Raw genomic sequence first — 25,048 nt, 5'->3', positions numbered from 1 at the left:
CTCAGTAAACCCAAATTCCATACTATCAAAGTACAAATCTCCTTACTTAAAGTCTTATGCAACAAGTAGCAATTGAAGCATTAACAACAGTAGTTTAATGCAGTAAATTCCTTCATTACATTGCTATTGTTATCCCTAAAAATTTGGCATGTAAACTCAGCCTAAATTGATGTACTTCTTGACTTTTTAAAGAATGTATTGACATTCATTTTTCAGGAGATAGCATTGCCCACCATCTCACTCGCCTCGCCTATGGATGAACTGCAGCCAGAGGAGTTGGCATTTCACAAAGGCTGTCATGACTTTCCCCACCACGGGCGTGCAGATGCCGACATGGAATATTTTTGGGAGGATTACGTCACGACACGTGCCGTATATTCAAGGGTAAAATAAAAGCAGTGAGAGAAAAAGAGGGATAGAGAAGGTCAAGCCCCTGTAAAAGGGACAGAAAAGTTTGGGATGCCAGTTGAAAAGGGCAAAAAAAGTGGGCAGAACCAAATGCTGTGCATCGTCTTTATCAAAGGTGAAGGTTGCAGTAAATGTGAAAGCCCGGAATCGGGCATAAGAAAGAAACTGCGAGTGACAATGAGATTTCCCCCATATAAAATCTAAAAAATAAATAAGCAGTTTTCAAGACTTTGACTTTGGCCTCAAACACTCAATGTCTTGTTCTTAAAGTCTCACAATCTCAGTCTTGAAGATTTGGGATATATTGGCTTGGTCATGATCCCTTAAAGTCTTGTTTTGCCATTTTGTAAGATTTTTTTTTACATCATCCAAGTAAGAAAATGCAAAGATATGATGACATGATCTGAACATTGGCCTGAATTTGACAACTTCAAAGTTTTGGTCCAAACTCTTCTAAGTCCATCTCTTAGCCCTTTAATGTCTATCTAAGTGTCACGTGGTCAAATTCTTAATATTTTAAACTTCACCTGCCCTTGACTTTTCTATCTCCCAAAAAATAATGCCTAAAAATCAAATTCTCAAAAATTCTATGTTAAAATAACCTGAGGTTTCTGAAAAAAAAAAATAGCATTGAAGCAAATAAACCTAAACTAAACCTAATAAAACCAACTCGTAATACTACGAATATACCGTATACGCGGTTTGCAAGTGAATAGTAGCGAAGACAATAAAAGAAAATGTTTCAAGCTCCCCTTATATGAGTCTGGGACTTCTGAGCACCATGGGTGTCCCGAATCATATAATTCCTAACAGAAGATACATTCAGTTCACAAGTAGGCACCTCTTAGAGGATCTCAGCGGTCTTAACAGGAGTGTTCTACTTAATGAGTTTCTTTGTGATTTTTGGCATGCGACTTATCCTTCTCTGTCCCTGTCCCACTTTCAATTGCTTAAATGCGGTCGTGACAGAATGTTAGAAGGGTCTCTAGAGACTGAGTTCATCAGCAGTGTGCCTAATGTTGTGTCTTACGCGTGCGGTTAAAATGCCTGATGAAAGCACTTTTGAGACGCAGGGAATAGAAAATGCAAGACACTTGCCCTTGTCAGTATGCTCAGCAAGGTCTGGTTTTGATGCTTAAAGTCTGGCTTTTGAAAGTCTTGGTTTTTAACCCCGTTTTACTGGTCCAAACAGAGAAATTATTGGTCTGGAATCTTTATGTCTTGGTCTTGGCGTTCAACTGAAGCGTCAAAGTCTGGGTTTGAAAAGATTGCCTTTTCAAAAGAAAGTCCAATAAACTACGTCTCATCCTATTCAAGAAATGTCATAGAGTGAACCTTGTTGTTGTCATATCAATTTTGATCTGAGTATTTGTTTCTTACAATGCCATAGAATTATTAGCAACAATAAATCTTATTTGATTTGGTTGAAAATTCTGTAAGAATGACCTTTTACGTCAATGGGTTTTATGACATTTGATTTAAATTTAAAATAAATGCATTGCTTAGTTTTCTATTATATCGAATCAAAGATTCCCAACTGGACTAGAAGTCTTGGACTTGAATAATTATTATTTTATACTGTTTACTATTTATACTCTTTGTTTTGACCATTCTTGGTCTTCATTTTTTTTATCTTGCCTTGGGCTCAACAACACAGTTTTATTCAAGGCTAGGTATTGACTTTTCGAACTGTTGATCTGGAAAGTCATGATATTCAATTCATCCAAACCTTTTTAAGGACTTTATGTTTAAAGTAGATTCCGGATTCTAAAAGTCATGGTATGGACTTGATTTTACCCTGCTAAATCTTCCTTCTTTGCTTGATGCTGACACCCAAATTAAATCTTGCAGCCTTTGAGATTGAATCCTGACCCTTTCTCAATCTGTCAAGACATGATCTTGACACCCTTGACATTTTTTGGGTCTCAAACACCTTGCAAGGTTTGATTCAGTCAATACACTTTTTAAAGTGTTTGCCTCAAACCTCAGAAAGATTAAATCTAGAAAATCTTAACCCTGAATCTTCAAAGACTAGGTGTGGACTCCCTTCAGACTTCAGACTTACTATTGAGTTTTTTTCCCTCTATTTACTATTCCACCCGCATCCTCCTACAATCGTTTCCTAAATATTTTTTTCTTTTCTTCACACACAACAGTATAATATTTTGGGATGGGTATGGCTTTGATTGATCATTAAGTATTCATCATTGTAGATGCACATTGCAAATGAAATAGGATGACTTGACCTTTGGCGAAGGTTAACCCGATGGCGTGACGGAGGGCTGCTAGGAAAAATCATTTCTTCGAATGACAGACGATTTAATCAAGATGCAAAAATCTGTGAGGCTTAAATTAATCACTGTTGTTGTGCTAGACAGACACACAAACAAGGGGAATAGACACTCACACAGAATTGGGCGAGGACCCAACCAACACAATTGGTCATGCACACAATTACTTTGATTTGATTGTCACTCATGATAACTGCTTATTGTACAACAGGCAAAACTGACTAGAAATGATCTGCAGAATAGAAGAGAAAGGACTACACACACTATGGCACATCATATAATTAATATGATCGACAGTTCCACACTTATTCATGATCATTTCCACCTGGCACAGTAGAAATAATTGGAATGACCGTTCAAACAATAAATAAATGAACCACGTTTATGATCTACTGGAACAAAATTGTAGCTAATTGTCAACAATCTGCAGGAGGTCTGTGGAGTGCCAATGCTTTTGTTTTGATAAAAAAACAAATATATACAACCAGTCATTCAGAGCCACATAATTTGATTACAGTCGGCTGGGCTGTAATAAAACAAATTGTAACTGTTGCTGTAATTTGTTATTGAAATACAGATTTACTTTTATGAAACATAAGATAACACAACTAAAACATTATTTATTTCTAATGTCCTTATGCTCCACATTTTATTACGGATGTTAGAATTTTCAGATGTTTTTTGTTGTTGTTGTTAAAGTGAAAGCTTGGCTATACATGGTCATTTTTTTTAACCAAACAATAAAAGCAGTCATGTCTAAATGTGATTTTTGATTAGAATTTGGGCCAAAAATACCATTTCTAGTATTTTATATATTTATTATTGTAAACTCTAGTGGGAATATAAGGAATCCCACACCAAATGCATCAACGTTAATGAGTTCCCAAGTATTACACGGATAATAGTGTACTTTCGATTCTTACTCCTCATGGACCCTCAGCAGAGCTCAGAGCATTAGTTAGAATTTGTACCTTACGGCAATTTTGTGAAGTCTCTTTTCTTTTTTTAAGATATATTTTATTATTTATTTATCTTTTTACCTACAACGTTGGATTGCTTCTATGATTCCAGAATTTGGGCAGATGTCATCACAAAATATACTCTCTCCATGTATTGCAAAGAGGTTTCTTCTATTGATGTTCAGCAGTACTATAATATACTTGGGTATAATATTAGTATACTTGCAAAAAATCTCATTTATTTACTTTGTTTCAATGAGTGTGATATAATTAGTTGCCAAAAACCTATAGAAACATATAACATAATAAATGGATGGGTAATTGTAAGTAGGAAATAGTGTCGTAATAAACTATTGTTACTTTTTCAACTTAAAATAAAGTATATTAAAACTTTTGATGCATTTTCGCTTGCTGTAAAGTTCTGATTCAAATATGCAGTGGACTAATACAAAACAATCAGAGGGCAAATGGGCCCCAAGGTGGACTTTTGACAAGCCTGATCAAAAGATTATAAAACACGGCAATCTTTTGAAATCTGCTCTGCAGGATCTCTTTTGTCCCCGAGTGTCCGAGCACAGATGTCTGGGCTTTGATTTGTAAAGGAACTCTATTATTCCCCCTTATGATTGTTGGCTCGCTGTTTCATTATCTCTCTGCTGTCCAACTCTATTTCAGTACAAGGTCCTCCAGTGAGGTTACACAGAGATTTCAAATATTTTCTCCTTATATTTGCTGAGCTGTCATCTGGATACGAGACCGATAAAAAAATGTTGTTGACTTTACATCCACGCTCTTTAGATCAATGATTTTATCTGTTTAACGCCCTTTGATTTATGAGAATAACGACGCAACATTGCGAGATACAAATCCTACATTTTTACTTGTCAAGGAAAGAAATCGTCTTATGGAATTTGCCATTATTTAAAATGTTCCGGTTAGATTTTAGAAAATGTGCTATTTTTTTTGCCACATTCTTGCAAACAAATACATTCCTTTCTTACCAGAAACAAAATAATTATGGACAGCCACCATCCAATCATGCATCCTCACAAAAACTATATACTACCATATTTAAAAACTCTGCTCTCTTACAACCATTTGCTTCCAAAAAAAACAAACAACCAAAACAAACAAACCCAAAGCCATCCATCCCCCAATAGGTTTGAGAACAGGCGCCAAAAAGAAGTCCCAATAAACCTCGAGAGCGAGTGCCCAGATACACGTGGTAAAGCACTATGTCTTTTTCAGAGTAAGTGTTAATTATTAAAAGCTGCTGCAAATGGTCCATACCAATGTGGGACATTCCAGACGGGGCTCACATACGTAATGCCCCGCCTCAATCCTTAAACACGTGCAAAAAGATGCACAGGATGGCGAGGGAGTTGGTGGGTTAGCGAAGGGGGGGGGATTGGCATCACACGACACAGTCGAAAAGATGGGGATGTTTAATTCACAACCTTCCATTTCCATGTCGTCGCGCACTGGTGCTACACACGGTGTGACCCGCAAGTGCCCCCCCACAACCAGTGGCTGCGGCATAAGAGTGCGGCGCAACATTTTCCTGATTTCCCAAAGCGAGCAGCGTATATAATGGAAGTACAACATTCCTAACTAATCTCGCCGCCCTCTTGTGGCCTGTCTCCATGTTCATTTCGTGAAAATACCAGAAGCAATTCACAGAAATTAGCCTCAGATGGAATGACAAGGTGAAATAATGAAAAAAAGGGGTATAGAAGGCTTACATAATCTTCTAAGTGGGGGTGATGGAGCCTATCCTAGCTAAATATGGGCAGTAGGCAGGGTAAACTCTACTATTGCCAAATGAAATCAGACTTTAAACACATTATTTATACTGTTGCATCTAAATGCACAAGATTTTTCTCAAAACTGTTGTTGAAAATGGTTAAAATAAGTTATGTTTTCACTTAAATCGGCAGTGAAGTATATGTTTTAGCAGCAGAATTCCATCCTAACACCAAAAGTATTTCACACTTGCACCACCCACATGCACCTACATTGCAATATATAGCTAGTCTTTTACCAGTAAGTTCTCTTCTTGGTATTTTTTCTTTTTTTTTTTTCCCCTGCTGTCTGTATGTTCTTGGCAGGGCCTTCCGCCTTCTGCTTCTTCAGCCAAGACGACGATTGAATATTCGGCCGTGATGCTTCCTATCCGTCTGTGCAATGTTCACTCACATGCATTCACTCTGATTTTTGACGTCATCGGTACGCAGCAAAAAAAAAAAAAGCGCAGATTTTTTTTTTTCGATGTGAAGTGAGTCCGCCGGGGGTTTCTTTGGCTACTGCCTGATTAATTATGTGGGTATTACATAAAGATTATTCCCTGGATAGAAAGATTTAAAGTATTAGAGGATAATTGTTTATTTTTTAAATAGGAGGTACTTAGATTTAGAGCTCAACCCCACTTACAGGATTTTAATCACCATATTTGATATTTAAAAAAGCCAAAATTCCCCCTGAAATGCTACAAAAAATATATAGATTTTTAAAAATAATTTTGTTAACTAGGATTATGTACAACTGAAAAACTTCACTTGAAAAATATTTGTTTTATCTACGATGTTGGAATATTTAAATACAAATATTCCATATTAAATAATTGTGCATACAAAAATTGCATCTGTGCACAAAATCAAATGGAAATCTTGTTAATTCATTGCTATAAATTCACCACGAAAAATACAATAATCTTAAATGGAATTTATAGTTAATTACGTCAAGTTTTGGCCTAAAAAATATCCCAAGCATATTTTGAATACAACTAATCAAATTAGATCCAAAAAGAAGTCAATGAATCAGTCGCATTTCATACTTTTTCATGCTTTCTCTCGGGGAAAAAAAAACATTAGCTTCTAGTATCTATTTTAAAATCAGTTATTGTTAGACATTGGGTTGTATTTTCAAAATTGATCCCGACATTCTCATTTTCTTCCATCCTTGGTGTCATCACTCAAAATGATTGTCAACACAGTCAATCCCGAAGATGACCTACATGACGCTTACCACACTAAACTGCGAGTAAAAGAACAGGTGTAGTATATATAGAGAATATATCAAAACAACTACAGTACCAGACATTTGTTTCCAAGAAAAAGCAAGCCATTATTTTGTCAAAGGTAAATAGCGCGGCACTAATTATGCTTCGAGAGCAGTGACAAGTAACATTATCTGGTGCAGGCCCGACATCGACATCCAGTTGAAACCAATTGAGCCAGCAATACTCGCGCAATGATTTACTGCCTGTCTGGTGGGCGGCCAATCTTTGCTGTTTAGTTACGGGTTTGTACAAAGATATTGGAGGTGTTCCATACCTTGTTAAATGGCATGGCGGCGGCATAAGCGTTTTGCACAATTTATTCATTTTCCCCATCATTATTTACTCGACGGGGCGTTAAAAAAGCCGCTGACCTTCAGGTGGCCAACCTATAGTTGTACACACCCCTGGCGCTTGTTCGCTGATCTGGCGAGAACTGTAATTTAACACCTAAAGTTCATGAAGGTATTTTTAAAAACATACGTTTTGGTCTTAATAGAAAGTGAGTCTTTGTGAGACAAACTAAAAAAAAATCTCTCCTTTAAAGCTGTGCATAGAAAAAGGAAATTTGATATAATCCAAACATGGGTAGAGGTTGCTTTAAAAATGGCGTGTCCTCAAATCTAAACCATCATTTGATGTAAATGCTAATTTCATGCTTTGATCTATGATGGAATTTTTACTCTAAAACTTTAACGCAAGCAGACCTTAATCCCTTTTTCAAACACGACCACAATTTATAAACCCTGAATTGAAATATTAGCTTTTGTTTAAAATCCTTTTTCCAAACCTTCAACATTTTTAGACATGTTAACAAAAATCCCGACAGAGTGAATCAATCCAAAAAATGACAGCGGCAGATTGAAAATGGATTCCTCCATAGGAGAGCAATAAATATAAGTGTTTTAATCTAAATGGTGCATTTCCAACATCATTTTACTTTAGAACACACTGTACTAAAATGTTTTGCCCATTTTCTGACGTGACAGACCGGACTAGCCATTGAATTGTAATACTTGCACATCTGCTTGACTGTCAATTTGATATAGAGTCGTGTTTTTTCCAGGAAGGAATGGAAAAATCAATCGAGCAGATTATGCAGCAATCAAATACTGGCAAAGTCTTCTCTTCAATTTTAAGTGCTAACCTTTCCCTGCATGGCTATCCATAAAACAGCTGCCTTTCAACAAAGTTTTATCATCCACGCCATCATTAGCGGTCAACGCAACCCCCCGCCATGTCGTTCGCTTACCTTGTCGGCCATGATCATTGACGAGCCTCCGTGCACTCCCAGTACGGGGAGTTGGGTCTGGACGGACAAGAAGTCTAAGATCTGAGCGATGGCTTCCTGGTCGGTGCCGTCCGCAAACACGATGCCGTGGAGGCGAGATCGTGACAGCAGCTCACACACCTCCAAAAAATAAACATTATATGTCAAGGATTTATATGCAAAATGATATAAAGAAATACAGTGATATATACATTGACTTATAATGAATTTACTTGTGTATGAATTCAAATATGTACATTTATTTTGGATCATTTGACATAAAGTTTAAGGTCGAGCATGAATTTTCACTCCAGATACGTTTTGGCAAATTAAAAGACAAATATACAACTCTAAATTAGAACTAAATTAAAAATCATCTCATGTGAGTGATCCAAAAGATGAAAAAATAAATTTCCTGATCTTTTACCACACCGCTTATCCTCACAAGAATCACAGGGTTGCTGAAGCCCATCCCAGCCCGCCAACTATGGGCACCAGACGGGGGACACCCGCAATTGGTCGTCAGCCAATTGCAAGGCACAAGTAGACATACAACCAATCAGAGCTAAAGGCAACTTGGGGAGTTAAGAATTTATTGGAACCTCCAATAAAAGAAAAAGCTCCAAGTAAAAATAGCATGACTACTTCAAATCGGTTGGTCACTGGCAGTGAGCATTTTTGATAAGACAATAAAATAAATTGACCTTTTGTTACTCCCAATTTCAAAAGTGTCAAGCGTATATATTAAATATATTGTAAAGGCTAGTTACGGGTTTTACATAGTCCTTTTCAAATCCGCCTTCCTATTAGCAGATCATAACTTTAAAGATTTGTAGTCACGTTTAACTTGGGTTATTGCTTTATATTCCTTATTTGGTTTCTTAAATCCACTTTTTGCAGTGCACCAATCAAAAATTGGGGTCTCTTGCTCTCACCTGTGTGATGACAGACTTTGGGTCAGTCTGGTTGATCCTTAAGGGCACCACCACAACATCTAGGGCATCGTCAGGTCTGCGTGGGGGACGGAGCTCCTGGTCCGGGACCAGTCGGGTCTGGCCCATCACCACGCCCACGCTGATCCCTGGAGGTTTCTGGGAAGCAGCCGGTGACGCCAATTGGCAGAGAAGAAGCAGCAGCCATAGTGCTGCTCGCATCGTACCCTAAAAACATAACCAAAAACATCAGGGGTTACCTTGAAAGCTTTGGAAAGGTTTGGAAAAGTAATTTATAAACCCCAAACCTGTCCCAAACTCTAGTTTTAATCACAAACTCTAGATTAAAAATATCAACGCAAACCTGAACCCTAGCTTTATTCGAAATAATAATTTTCCCCTTCAACGATTGCTCTCTTTGAAAGATGAGGAGGGTGTAGAAAACATTGGGTGGGGACTTGGTGGACGCCTTTGGCGGCAAGGCAGAAATTTCCAGCTTCCCGCAAACATGCTGATGCGCTTTCCACTCAGATCGAAACAGAAGCAGATGAACAACGGAATCAAATGTACCATCGTGAAAATGGCCTTTGGGGCAAGGAGATCTAACTAAAGCGCGGCAAGAACGCTACATTGCATCCCGGCCAATTTCCGACACCACCACGATCTGGCTGAGCCAAAGAAGAAAAGCCGAAGGGGAAACTATGAACTGATTATTATTTTTTTCCCCCCCTGCCTTGCTTAACTACATAGACAATAGCTGGGCTTTCTTATTGTGTTGTTTCAACGTGTGTTTCCGGCTGGCTTAGTGTACATTTCTGATACACATCATCTCACAGCCTAGTCTAATCAGGCCGGTTAGTGAGTGCAGCACCCGGCCGGACGCTCGCCCGCAGACGAGCCTGGCGGCGCTCGCACCACTTAGCATACGTCGCAAAATCACACACCGCTACACTCACGTCCTAGAAAATTAGCGTCAGCTGCAGCCCGACGGGTCTGAATTACGCTAACTGGAGTAAGCATTATCAGAAATAAGACTTAGAACATCGACCCTATCTTGAAACTTGACTTGTCCTAGTTTCCAAACACTGTTTTAAAACATGAACCAAAACAAAGGTTCGTAATCCTGCTCGGAGACGGAAAATATTTACATTAATTCTAAATTATATCCGCAAGTCAGAATTATTTACTTAAATATTCTTTAAATCTACAATGAAAAACTCTCTTGCAACAGTACTTTAGGATCCTACGAACATTGGTTTAAATTAAAACCTCCTGTGTGATACCCCCAAACTTGTCTTCTATCTTTACCTTGATTAAGTAGTCTTGTCCTAAAATCATAGATTGAGACATTAATCCTCTTTTGAGTTAACACATTGAAACATTACCACTGTGTTGAAACCCTTCTTGAAACACCAGCAAAAATACTAAAACTGCAAAACTACTTTGAATAGTTTGCCTGGCCTAAACCATACTTTGAAACCCAAACCTTGACATCCAAATAGTAATGAAATCATCGATTAAAATACAATTTTGTAACTCTAAACATGAATGGCAATTGCACGATCAAATTCCCAAAGATTAGAGCGATTTGAAATCCCAAACCACGTCTTGAAGCACCCTAATTTCCACCCCAACTTTGAGATCTTCGCTCAATTTTAAAACTAGGCCTTGAAATCCCAACCCTCATCTTAATCCTTCTCATGGAACACTACTTCAAAACCTTAATCTAACTAAAAATCCTTCTAAACAAATGACCCTGGCTGGATCGAGTCCCAAATAGGAAGAAGAAGAGCAATATTTAGTATCATACAGTCAAAAATTGTGGCGCCATCTATGCTGTGACGTGCTTGTGATCATTCAAATGTGTTTTGCTTAAAAGTACACATTTGCCTCCCGGCGGTAAATTAGCGGCCGACAAAATTTTTGCGAGATGGATGACGGCGCTCTGTCAAAAACGCCGGGAGAGGAAAGACGGCATTAGCGGCAATGGCAACACGCTTGAGCGAGAGGAAATCATACGACATGATTGCTCAGCGTAACCCCAACCCCAGGGTTTATTTTCCTCCCGCCACGCACGAGCGAATTTTTGGTTCAGCGGTGTTACCCTTAACGTCCACCAAATAACACATTGCCTGCAATGTATCAATCCGAAATGTCATTATTTTATTCAAAATCGCCCAAGCGCTTTCATTTGGCCATGAATTTTAAATCGAGTGTGTGTGTGTGTGTGTGTGTGGTGGCTCCTCCCAAAATGATATTTCTCAATAAAAGGTTGCCCTTTAAAAACTTTCCTTGGGCATCATAAACACTGTTTAATTGAAATGGGCAATTCGTGTGAAGGAATAACCGATAAGAGAAAAAAAGGCTCCTATTTTATCGAAGGTATACATTTTTAGAATAACATTTGACAAAATGTCATGTCTTTGTTAACTACAGCATCTATTATGGGATACAATTTATTCCAGAGAGGCAAAAAGAAGTTTAATGGAGTTTGTGGGTAGGCGTTTACGCCTGTATTTTAGTTTTTAAAGCCATTCATTTCAATGAGTAAAGAAGTGCATCTATGGTAATGAATTTTTCAGTTTTATAGAGAGTATATGCATTAACCACTTATACATTAATTTTGCATTAATCCGTTGTTTTGATCAAATTTGTTTATCCCAAAATTCCAAACAATGACTTCCATAATCTTTTTATGCATATCTGTGCTCTCAATCTGCCTGAAATGAACCACCGAATTAACGAGATGGCGACTAGTTATATGGATATAAGACGACCTAAGAGCAAGACAGCCATCTTTCGAGGCCTTACTTTATAGTATATAAGCTACTTTTTGGTTAAAAAGTGGCCTTCAGAGTGCACCAAGCCACTTTAGTGCACCCTTCAATCTTCCATTATTAATCTTAATATGTTTGCTTTTGTTTTTTTGTTGATGTTTTTTTACTAAATGCATTTGCATGTCAAAGAAAAGATGACAATTCACTGATTGCATGCAACTCATATCTCAGATGACAGAAAAAGACTAGCCCGGTTGTTTATAAAATCGCACGACATGCTATGTTTTCTGTTCGTACTACAACAACAACAGCAATACGTTAATGAGATGAGAAAAGTTGAAAGTTATGTCCTGAATAAGTAGTGGCAAGTGAATAATATATAAAGCAAAGAGGCAATAAAGCCTTGTATGATCAGTAAACATATCAAGATGAATTGTATTGCTACACATTACAATTTGGGTGTCATGACACTATTGGAAAATTATAGCCAAATGTAGCCCATCATCTCTTTCAGCGGGGCAACAACGTCACCCCCTGCGCACACACACACGGAGAATTAGCAATGCAGCCAGACTTCCTCCCGAGTCACCTTGAGACGGTGATGAGTTGTCATTTGGGAGATGTCAGCACTTTTGAGGAAAGCTTGAAATGAGCTCATAAGAGACATCTGAAAAAGATCCAATGCGCCACCCGGGGTCAAGTATATAAAAATCACAATTACTCCCTCAAAAGAAGAAAAATATGTTCGAGGGAGAAAATACTTGTGATGAATGAGCTATAAAATATGAAAAAAATGGCCACGATTGACCGGTCAATGAGGCTCTAGTAGTCGTTTTTCATTTCCGCTCCTAATTTAATCAAAATATTGGACCAAGTGTGTCATAAATCTCAGCCGAAATGACAGAGAAATGCGTCAATAGGGGCTCCATTTGCCGCTGGATGGATCGACTTGTTGACTTGTTTAACTTTGCTTGACCATCCTTGTATCCTAATAGACTTTTGTAAATGTGTCCTAGTGTAGTTGTTTACTTGTGTTTTGTGTTTTAGTGATTAGTAGGTAAGTCTATTCCAAAGTGATTTGGGATATACGGAAGTCACAGTCTTTGGAAGTCAACAAATTGCCAAACAATGAACACAAAAGGAGAAAGGCAGTTGGTGTGACCCCAATCTACTGTATACAAGAATGGACTCGATTCCAAAGGATTTACCGCTGTGCATCCCAGTGGTACAAAGCCCCCGATGGCGCTTTGTCTTTTTTTTGTACAGAATATAAAAGCCACAAAGGCTTTTGGTCCCAAAACGATTTGGGTTATTTATCTATATTTTTTTAGGAGTATCCTTGTTTTGTCCTGCATAACTTTGGGAGGATTTAGAGTTGTTTTATATGGACTAGAACAACTTTTATGTATATCATCTAAGAAAAGAACATTTAAGGGTTTTCGACAATGTATATAACTGAATGTGTGCAATCTGGATGCAATCTATAGTGGAATTATTCTTTAAAATGTTTTTGTGTGCACAACTATGTGATTTGAAACTTTATTTTTGGTCCTTCAATTAGAAATGTCTAAACTTGTGCATAGTTCTTCCAATTTGGTTTTTACCTGCATAACGTATGTGTGCGCATTTTTATTTTATTTTTTAATATTCTATCTTGGTGCTAATCACCACCCAGCTTTTGAAGCTAGGATACTATACTATTAAAATTGCAAAACTGGATCTCATTCTCATTTCTTTTTGCCAAAATAGCAGGCCGGCGACAGTCTTTAAGGATTCAGTCGCGCTTTTCAAAAGGAGCCCAGAAAAAAAAAATGTCACATTTATGTCAATATTTGATGAGGGAATTTTTACACGCGAGCGCCATCGGCAACTCATTTAAAACAGTTCTAGCAGGACCATCAAAGTCATCACAGATGACGACCCAACAAATTGGTTTCATTTGCCACATACGAGTTTTTTTTCAGGTAAATTTGGGAATATTTACACTTTGATTGAGTTCCTTTGCAAGAAAACCTGCGACTGATAAAAAAATAAAATACAGCCACTCAGTAAACTCACTCACAATGCAAATAGAAAGATTCCTTTGGGGAAAACTTCATTTACACTTGTTTGAAGTTTAAAAATGATAGAATGGAACTTAACACTTTATGGAGTTGGAATGCTAGGATTAATAAGAAAAGATATAAACTTATAGGGAAAAATAAGAGAGGAAAAAGGGAAAATGATGATCTGAAAGGAGGGATAGTGGAAGAAATGTATGAAAAGTGGAAAATGTGAAAAAAGGAAAGGTGATGAGTGTAAGAAAGCAAGGAAAATGTATAAACAGGAATAAACGTCAAAAGAAAGTAAAGAAACTAGTAGATTATGTTTGGAAAAATGGGAGAAAGGAGTGAAAGGTGGTTTTTAAAAGGGAAAAAAACGACTCACATGAAACTTGTATGAAGGATTTTAGGGTAAAAATGCAAACAATCCAACTTCACTAAACATTTAAAGCAATACAATGCAAACTGTATTCTGTCTTCACTTACAGAGATGAAAAAAGAATGAAGTCTTCTATACTTTACATGTGACGCGAGTTTTTATCAGCCCCCGTGAGTCTGGCAAAGAAGCAGAGCATCAAAGTTTCACAACATACGGGTCGGCATCAAAGGCGTTTACGGCAATTTGATGTTCTTTTCTTTTTTTTGCGCTATACTTGGGGACGCAGGTTGGTTGGGGCTTGGAGCGCACACAGAACACGTCGCATCATTCATATTTCATCGCTGATAAATATGAATAAGAAGGACACGCTGCCTTTCTGTGCCGTGTGTGTGTGTACGTGTGTCTTTGACTTTTTGAGGGCATTTGCTAGAGGTTAGCGAAGGGCTGGCATCAGGAGAAGGGCGTATTAAAAAACAAAGTTTTGAGGGAAGGGCGCCAATCTCACGGGTCTTATCGACTGTTTAGCGGATGAGCTCGGGCGACCTTGCAGACAGCAAAGACGACGGGGCGCCAGATAAGATTGATGGACTCCGTCACCTTTGGACTGCATTGAGTTGCACCTCAGACAAAATTGAGGGGTGGTACATAACACAAAAAGAAATAGCAACTTAAAAAGCAATGCAGGTTAAAATAATACTACCGTAAACCGGAAGGTACGATCCACTACGCAGTCTTTATGATGCATCAACGTTTTGCAGAATAAAACTATTTACTCCTCAGGTTAAAACTACTACATACTGCTGAATAAAGTCTGACTTGGAATTTTAATGAACTTAAGTATCTATAATTATGCCCACAAGAACACCATACAAATCTTGGCAAAAAAGCTGAGTTGCCGTTTAATATATCTGGGTATATTAACCGGCAGGGGTATATTAAATGGCGGACAAATGGGAGGCTCACCCCTGGGTATATTAAAAGGCAGGGGTATATTAAGTGGCGCACAAATGGGAAGCTCACCCCCGGGTATATTAAACGGCAGGGGTATATTAAATGGTGCACAAATGGGAGGCTCAAAAAAGCAAAAATCTTTTAATATATATGTGATACTGGTGTATATTAAATGTCAAAATACGGTACTTTCTTTCTAACTTTTTTGCAATTGAAATAAGACTGGCAAAACCTCCCTCAAAAGTATATAAAGGATCAAAAAAAGACTCCTTGATTCATTGGCTGCCAGTGAAGGCAATAGTACAATCTATTTGAACTACTAGGGCTGGCAATGAATGATCACAAGAACTACCATAAAAATAATAACTTTACCTCAGGACAGCGGTAAATACAGTACATACATTTTTCTGGCTTTTCTGCACACAATGGATGACAGTGCTTTTTGACCTAACTCACTGCATCTCATCATAAATCCTATTTGACTTCATTTTTCATCCACATTGACAGTCACCTGTGGCTTCTGGATGAGAAGGTCAATGATCTACACGCTAGGCTAGAAGTCAACGTTTGCATCTTTAAAAAAAATAGAAAGATAATTTATTTGGCTGGAGGCTTAAAATGTTGACTGGCCAGATGCCGCATATGGCCTAAACACAGCAACCTGTCACAGTTTTGAGAACACCTGAGGTGATCCAAAAGATGGATGACACGACAATTTATTAAACAAGTCTCTATGATTCCTGGAATACAAAAGATCAGACCAACAAATCTTGAAAGAAACATTAATACTGTGTTATTCTCATCTACTGTTAAAAGAGGTGAGAATTTTGGTGGTGGCAGTGAATCCTTTAAGTCATTTTTTCTCTCTTACTTTTTTCCCAAAGCAACTAATGTATCAGAGCAGTGATATTGTCAGTTCTCATTCCACTGTGCCTCTTTCTAACCCAGCCTGTAAACATCTTTAAATATGGAACACAAATACAGCAAGTCGGAAAGCTAGCGACATGTTTACGAGATGACATTAGAAGAAAACACAATGTTCTTGTTTGATAATATGGCCATTACAAAAACATTGGACAAAGCAGTCATATTACTTCTAGCGTTTTACCCGCAAGTGTGTTACATGCTTAACACTTGAGTGAAGGAAGCACAACATTAACATTAAAAAACAAAGCAATCCATCGCTGACCCAAGATTGAAACCTTAGTTTGTTATGTAACATTGCCTCGAAACCTCACATGGACTCATCAACTTTAATGGAAACTCTGAATCTGGTTTAAAACTAATATCGAAGCTATTCTAAATGCTACCTTTCAATAAAATCAATACTGAAATGTGAAACAATAACTCTTATTTCCAGCCATTTATCTAAAAATGGAGAAAAAACTCATTTAAAGTCCTAACCAAGATTTCACAACCTAATCTGAAACACTAGGAAACAACAACAGTCTGCAGGTTCCAAAAAAAGACATTTGCAAGTCAAAGTAATTTTATAAATTCCTGGCATTGTTAAATATATTTATTTTTGCTTATTCTGACTTAATAGTTTTGTCATTTTCTCTCTATTTTTACAAATACTGAAGCTGAGAAGAATATGTTCTCAAAAGAGCCGGGTTAATTAGTAGAATTTAATATTTAAAAAAAGTAGGTTTGATTCAGTTTCATATTCAAATATTTACATTGTGTGAATGAAACTGAATCAAATCTGGTTTCATATTTTCACAGCTGGTCAAACTACCAGTTAAAATTAACAATAGAAAAATCCAGTTTAAAAAAAAATGGAGAAATCTAAGAATCAAAAGGGCCTAACCTTCATAAATCTACCCAAAATCTTGAAACAAATAGATTAAACTGAGCCATGAAATCCTTGCCTAGGTAAAAACTCATCGGTTCATCTTGTCAGTATCCGGTAGCAACTCCGTGTTTTACATCATTGAAGATGTCAGTTCTCATTCCTCTGTGGCTCGTTCCTTGCCGCCAGTAAACATCTTTAAATATGGAACACAAATAAGTAGCAAGGATCGGGACGCGCTAACGAGATAAACATTGACAACTCTTCACATGCTGCATAGCCCTGGAAAGTTCTCTTTAAATCGTAATCGATTCTCTCCTGTGTTTATCCCCCTTCCGACTCACCTCTAAGTCACTCAGTCAAAGGTCTTTCAGCACACACACAAAAACACACACATGCACACCTTTATCGATTCAGATGTGGAGTTTTATGCGTGTTGTTTATCCACTTGAGATTACCACTAGCCTGCCTTGTACAAAGGAACAAATGTATGTGTGAGGGGGGGCCGGGATTATTACGGGTGGTCCCATCATTCTCCTTGTAAGGGGACACAAATCTGTTAACCACTAATAGCGTTTGGGAAGCGCAGTCATAAAGCAAACAAGAGGTGGCAGAGGTACTCAGCCTCTTTATAAATATAGATACAGTACTATGTCGGGTTGCAAAAGTCCAAAATTTGGGGGGTTTGAGAATTTAGTTATTTTTATGAATCACAATTTATGTTTTCTTAGGGAATAAAGATCATTAGTTTCGAGATATAGTACAACTGTATGGCAATCAGGAGTGATTGAAAAATATTTGAAAAGAAACCGCTCTAAGACATTAAAAGGGACTATTTTGTACATAAAGTATTTTCTCGCATATTGACCGCTCCGTGTATAAGCCGCACCCTTAAAATTGTTGACTGTTACGATTTCTCTCGTATAAGAAGCCCCCTGATTCACAATTTTCATATTCATGGTTTTAAATCGGAGTACAAATATGTTAAAATCTTCAGAAAAATCATCGCCCATGGTATTTCTGAAATACTGCAAGTAGACAGATTAAAAAAGGAAGTCAAGTGAGCAGTGTAACCAGAAAGTGTGTCTATAGCGGTCTAGTTTTTGCCTAACCTCTGGGAGCAATAATAGCATGAGATACACATTACGCAAGTCTGATATTTAATGATCGAATGCAAGACCTTCGATCAGTTTTGTGCATTTCAAGTCTAATTTGTGGGCATATAAGCTATAAGCTTGATTCACTCATCATTTTGTTAGTTGCAAATACGTCTTCCATGCGAGAAAATACGGCGATTCAAATTCAGTGCATTTCTTAAGAAACATTTGTGTAAATTTAAGTGGCCATTAAATTAAAGACGCCAGAGAATGCTCAAATTGAGGTCGGCTGACTTTTCCTGGAGAACGTATTTAATGTTTTTTCTTTACCTTCAGTGTAGTTGAAGCCAAGGCATTGATTGGCTGATAAAAATCTACAGCATGTCTAAAAACAAACATTTACAAAGTATTATCAGTGTAAAAAGGGGCATGTTCATTTCAGTGTACTTTCTATTGAGCCAATATAGCCAAAGACATTAGATAATGTGTCATTCATAGTCATTCTCCCTATATAATATATTAGAGCCATTGTACGAGATAAGAGTCAGAGTGGGGTCTCATCATATGCTATCTTAAGTCAATGTTTCATCTGAAGGCTGCTGGGAAATAGGATTTTGCCATCTTTTTTTATACGGGAAACCCTGCTGCGCGTGTTATCACTTATGGAAGAATGCTTCCATGGCAGCACAATAGCGAGTACGTGTGTCAGTAGGCGGCATAACAATGACGGTCTTAAGCGGAAAACAACAACAAAAAGGGAGACAGCAGTCCTCGTAGGTCAACATGGCCACATTGGAATGAAGAACACACAATCGAACAATGATAGAAAATCACTGTTGCATTTAAAATAATTGACCAGAGAAGCCAAAATGAAGTTTTTCCAACTAATATCAATACATTTGATACAGTATTTGGTATCATTTGTATCCGTGAGTGTGTATTCAACATTTAATACTAAAATTTCCCAAGTCAGAACGACAATTGGAGAAAAGTGAATGAATGCATTTAAATGTTAACAGTAAAAAATGTCCTGCATCTCCATTTGGAAGACCTCAATTTTGCTGCCATTTCTCTCCTGTTTTACTGTAAAGCAACTTTATTTAATACTTTCTAATATAATTTTTTTTGTAAAGGTTTACATTGTAAAAGAACTTAGTTGTAAAATTTTAAAGACAAGTTTTGATAGTCTATTTTCATTCTCCCTTGATAATTAGTTTCGTTTTCATTTACGTCAACGACTGATAGTTTATCAGTCAGTAAGTAAGTCATCTATTTGTCTGTTACGTTTAGAACAGTCAGTTGATGGGCTTTTTCTTTCTTTTTTGTAGGTTTATTCATTTATGGTCTCGGCTATGTTTTGCCAAGGGACTGACAGGATCGCTAATGGCACCACTCTAAGCTACGAGCAGGAGGCTATGGAGAAGAAGAAAAAAAATGTGATCACTGTCGCCGCTACATGCTGGGCTAATCAAGTGAAATCAAGCTCTTTGGGAACGAAAAAAAAAGGCAGCAGGTTTGAAATAGAGTTGGTCGAAGCTAGAGGGGGGTCCACAGTCCAACATAGAAAAACATCTTTAACATTTACTCCGAGTATTTCAGTGTTTTTCTTCTCAATGGCGGTTGTGTACTGATATTTTTGACAGATGGCTAAAAATCTACATTAAGCCGTGGTGTTAATATTATTGTGTGTGTCGGAGTGTGTGAATGTTTGTGTGACTCTGAAGGTGTTTGTCGCAAGTGATGAGCCATGAGAGAATTGGTATCCTGGCGGCTAAATGCTGGGGGTCTCTGGGCCCCCTCGTCAGTCAGCCCCGGATTCCAGATGCCAACGACAGATGTTTACATTTGCTGAGAAATCTTCCGTTTACCGGTGAACGTAATTATTTCGCTCCTGTGGAGCGGGAAAGGTACGATGACATCATTGGGATCCAAGAAGGATGATGATTAAGAATATTGGCGTTTTTAGGCTGATGCCATTGTTTTACAGAGGAGGGATTTAAAATTAGGCTTTTGTGGTTTGATTAAGCATTTATGTTTACGAAATTAAGCCGGGGATCAATGACAATTGCAAGTGTGGGTTAGGGGTATAGATTTTTCAATATTGGATTTTTAAAAAATATAAAGGTTTCAGTATTACACGAAGTTTAGGCTTTTTAATTAAGGCTTCATGCCAGGGCAAGTTGTCATTTAAAATGTTGAATAAGGTTAGAATTAAGCGTTTTTAGGTATTTTCAAGTCTGGATTAGAGTTTCAAAAGGAGTTTAGGTTTTATTTCTGTTTAAGGCTTAAAGCCAAAGGCGAACTTTTCAGATTCATTCATTTTCTAAGCAGTTTGTCATCATGATGTTTCCAGGGGTGCTGGATGATTGTAAAGGGTTAGGCCTCATCATGTGATCAGTTAATTAATGTTGTCAAAAGTTCTAAAAGGATGAAAAAAATGGTTAAAAAGTTAATTTGAAAGGATTTAAGATCATAACTTGTTCTTTGAGGATCAGCGACTTCCTTGGGGTTCACATCTGAGTCTGTAAATAATATTTGATGTACAAGTATATCATGTATTGTATTCCCTGGATGATGTGAATAAACTAAATCAAAAAGCATTACTGAAGATGGATGGGTGATTTAAAAGATATAGTATAAAATATATAGTTAAAGGAAGCATGGGTTTAAGGTATTTGTTGCATTATTTATTATTAATTAATTTTTTTTTATTTATACTAGTATTATTTATTATTTGACTATGAATAGGATTGACAAAAAGACAGAATTTATCTAAATATTTATCCAAGTGAATATTGCACTAAAGGGGTGCTGGAGTTGCTCTGAAAACTTGTTAGGCAAAAATATATATACTGGTTCAACCTATTTGAGATAAGATGACAAAGTAGCACAACCAACATGAGTTTGACACCTCTGGGCTGCGCTTTCAAGTTGGGCTTTCCAAGTCACTGTTGGGGTTCAAATTAGTTTTTTAATTTAAATCGGGGTCTTAGTTTGAAAATGTATGACTTTCAAACTCGAATATAATATAGGGAAGTCCAGATTTAGTTACAGTTAAAAAGTAGGCTTTGAAACAAAGCTGCCGTTTAAAATGTGACGTTGTTGTTAAATGTTAGGAGTCTCTCAAAGGCTTGCCATTGCATTTGAGAGATTTTCTCCTTCTTGTCACTTGAGGCCTCCCAAAAGGGGTGACACAGCTTGTATTTGGCCCACAAAAATCTTCCAAAAGTCCTCCCCGGGCTGGCCTATCGCCTGTCGTGTCCTTTTTCCCAGAACCAGTCGGAGGCACAAGTCGAATGGAGGCCAGGCGAAGCGGCTTTAATCGGGGCCGCAGATGTTCGCAGAGGCTAGGCGTCGGAGGCGACTTTAATTGACTTTAAAGCCAGCGCCCGTTTCCTTCCTTCGTTCGCCGGCCAGCTGATGACCGGCGGGGGTGCCGGAGGCTGTCCGGCTGCGCGAGCTCACGCTCTGAGTGGAAATAAACACTCGCGCGGAGAAAATGTGTCACCTTCAACAAGAAGGGAGAGAAGAGCTTGCAGCTGGCGAGGACTTTAAAGCCTCCATTTGTTTACGGGGAGCTTCTAGCATTGTACGAAGATTAAGAAGAAAAAAATAAGTAAGGAGAGGCTTAGTTTTTAAATTAGGCTTTTAAGTGGGTGATTGCAGTTTTGTAAGTATGGTTTTAAGGGTTAGGGTTTAAACCAAGGGTGTCAAACTAGGGTTGGTTTAGGGTCATATTAATGTCAATGTAATTTCATGTGGGCCATTTTAGATCTAATATCTAGATTTTTGGGGGATTTTTCTTAATTGGATTAATAGAACTGGATCTAAAAGTCCTAAATAGTCCGTTTTTATAGATCTAAAGCAGGGGTAGGGAACCTATGGCTTGGGAGCCATATGTGGCACTGTTAATTGGTGTATCTGGCTCTCCACTAGCCTTTGAGGTAAAATATGGAAGTGGCGTTTTTTTGTCAAAAGAATTCAGAGACTTTTTCTTACTTTAAAAGTAGTGAAATGACTAAAAAATGCACACATTTTTATATATTTATACTTCTGAGTATGACTCTTAAGAAATAATATCTAGAATTTGCAGTATAGTGTTTCAAGTCTGGTTTAGGATTTCAAAATAAATCAATAATGTAAAGCTATGGCAACAAAATTGAGGATTCCTTAAAGAAAGTGCAGGATTTCTTAGACAAATTAGGCTTTCAACATAGAGATTCAAAGCAAAGTTAAGGTTTTTCAGTTTGACAATAACAAGAAACCAAGTAGGGAAGGTGGAAAAAAATGTGGAAAATGATGCTTCCAGTTTGTGTGTCAGCACTTCATGTTTATCAAAGCAACAGCAGCAACTTTTTTTTTTTTGTTGAGCATCAGCATATGTTTACAGCTGTGTATGCATCCGCTTGTGTTTTGCGTGCTTCTCTGGGCATTTCCCCTTTGCGGCCGTATACAGATAAAGCTCTTATTTTGGGATTAGCCTCAAAATATCTAGACTACAGAAAATAGAGTTACTCCAAACAGCTGGAAGCCTTTTCAACCTCACCGATGGAGAAACACACTACAAGATAAAAAAGGGGGAAAAAAACGCCGCCTAAAATTGCTAATGCGCCTTTGAAATCAGAATTTCAAACCCTAACAATCTCTTGAAAACTAAATTACGAAAATTATTCTGTGAATTCTGACTCAAAACTTGAACCAAACACTAAAAGATACACAAAAACCATAAGATTAAAAACATTCACACTACTGTAAATCTAATATAGAACATTAACATTGATTTCAAACCTAACTTTGACAATTCCATTGATCAATACCAAATTTTAAACCCTAAATCTTTGTTTAAAATCTTACTTAGGTTTTGAAACCTTCATTTGAAACACTAAACCTGGCTTAGTATATTAATTACTTTGAATATGTTGCGATTGCAACTTGTCAACCAATTAAAATAAGTGAGTTTAAGTCACTTATTAGTATTCTACATGCTAGTAAGTCAATACTCAGAAAGTTTTTCTTATTTTGGGAGAATTGCAACCACAATTTGATGGTCATTAGTTTTTCTTCTTAATTTTGATATCCTTCAACATGGTTGATTGGTTAACTGATTGCTTCTATGTTTAACTCAGTTAGTAATCTACATCATTTTATAGGTAGGTTGGTCTTAGGTAGCAGTTCCAGATTGCATTTTAGTTCCCTTATCCTAGCCAGGTGATGAATTACCAATGGGCAAAGGTGGAACCACTGAAATAGATCCATTTCAAGAAAACGGTGAACCACAGGGAGGACAGACAGTATACGTGACCAGGTTTTATGTGTCGGGAAAATCCCAAGTGGGTCATCTTTTTATAACTGGCGCACAATAAGACCGGAGCGAGGGGTAAGGGGGAGTTGGGGGGAGCTAGAATGTGTGCGATGTTTAACGTAACAAATGACGTGGTTTATAAACTGTTCTAAAGCTCTGTTGGGTGCGCTTGAAGGAGCAGCTAATCCAGATGCGCCGTGACTCGTCACCTCGACACTACTTGTGTCATCCTCCTAAAAAATGGGGAATCTGAATCTGACTCCTCATCGCATAAGTGATTGTGGCTCTCTGTGTTTATCTGGGCTGCTTTTGGTGTGCTCCCAATTTGGGAAATTTAAGCCATTGCAACGATCCACATTAAATTTGATGGACATGTCTATCATTATAAACGCAAAAAAATCAAGTTTGTAGGACGCTTGCTTGAGGAAGTTGGCCATTTAGAGTTACAGCAAGCATTACAAAATCAAAATTCAATGAAGGTTGGGAAAAAAGTCAGTCCTAACATGAGTTTTGATACGAGATCGTAAGAGATTTGGGTTATTATTGAGGAAATCTAAGATGAAAAAAAATGGTGGACAAATGTTTGCCTTTTACTCATGTTCAACTCTTGATTACCAAAGAATGGAAGAAGAAAATGTGACTTCAATTTTCCCAATGAATGAAGAAACTGATTAGATGTTCAAAAATCTGGCCCAATCAAGTGATTTTGTGAGTGTAGTAATCAAGCAAAAAATGGCTTTTAAAATGTACCCATTTACATTTTTACGTGTTAATTCATTATCATTATCAGAGAGACGTCATTTGTGACATCACCCACAACTACCAAAAGAATCCACTAATCATATTTTTCTTTTCTATACATACATCCCATTCATACAAGTATAATAAGTTCAAATCAAGAAAACAACATTCCACAAAGGGATGAAAAACATTAGTCTAATCGAGTCAATATAATTTTTTTTTAAGTATATTTCCTACATCCTCTGACCCATCCTATTCAGCATGTAAATGAGCCCGATCTGAAAATGACACGCCTGATGGAGAATGATGAGACTGCATGGCTTCCATATAAGCGTGTGCGCCTCAAAAACGTGACTCTATTGGAAGTGTAATTTGAGAACGCATTTGCATGGCCTTTCTCTCATCAGCATCGTCACGAGCATCATCATGTGACGAGCGCAACGATGCAACAGCACCGCCTAGCGTAAAGTCTAGCGGCATTGCCCGTGCACGCACGCGCATCAACAACAGGCTGCAGCGGTCGCGCGCACTCGCCGATATCGCCGCTCGGGTCTGGTCTAGTCTTACCTTGGCTGTCTCAAGGCGCGCTTTGCGCCTCCGTCTGGCGACTCCGTGAGCGTGCGCGCCTCCGCCGCTTCCCCGACCGGCGCGTCGCCGTCGTCGCATCCGACCATCACGTCTCTTCTCCGGCTCCTCATCCTCCTCCTTCCTCCTCCTCCTCCCGGTGCCAAAGTGTTTCAACTTGATCTGCCAATTATAGAGATTGTCTGTGGTTAGTGTGTTTGTCACTGTGCTTCTCGTTATTGTTGTTGTTGTTGTGTCGGCGATGGTGCGCGTGCACCACATGCGGCGACTTGTTGAATCCTGCCAGGCGAGGACGTGCGCACACAGCAGCGTGACTCATTAGCATACTTAACGCCGTGCGCGCGTCAAAACCGGAGTTGAATTAAAAAGTGCGCGTAAAAAAGGGGGGAGCTGCGGGATTACGACGCCTCTTTTCCCTCAGATCCACGCATCAGGTTGTTCCACTTTTCCCCCCTATTACATCAAAC

At 38.0% G+C, this 25,048-nt stretch overlaps 1 protein-coding gene across 1 annotated transcript in view; it reads right to left on the bottom strand.

Annotated features, from left to right (window-relative positions):
* The window catches only part of grin2ab (glutamate receptor, ionotropic, N-methyl D-aspartate 2A, b), a 68,490-nt gene that overhangs the window by 42,618 nt on the left and 824 nt on the right, over positions 1 to 25,048 (bottom strand). Inside the window, exons 2-4 of the mRNA XM_077718114.1 lie at positions 24,564 to 24,743; positions 8,919 to 9,143; positions 7,966 to 8,124 (exon numbers count right to left, since the gene is read on the bottom strand). Of these exons, the coding sequence (XP_077574240.1) occupies positions 7,966 to 8,124; positions 8,919 to 9,143; positions 24,564 to 24,743 (564 nt within the window). The remainder of the gene's footprint in view (positions 1 to 7,965; positions 8,125 to 8,918; positions 9,144 to 24,563; positions 24,744 to 25,048) is intronic.

The sequence above is a fragment of the Stigmatopora nigra genome, chromosome 6 (assembly GCF_051989575.1).
Source record: "Stigmatopora nigra isolate UIUO_SnigA chromosome 6, RoL_Snig_1.1, whole genome shotgun sequence".
Lineage (NCBI taxonomy): Eukaryota > Metazoa > Chordata > Actinopteri > Syngnathiformes > Syngnathidae > Stigmatopora > Stigmatopora nigra.
This window is presented reverse-complemented; position numbering and strand designations above follow the sequence as displayed.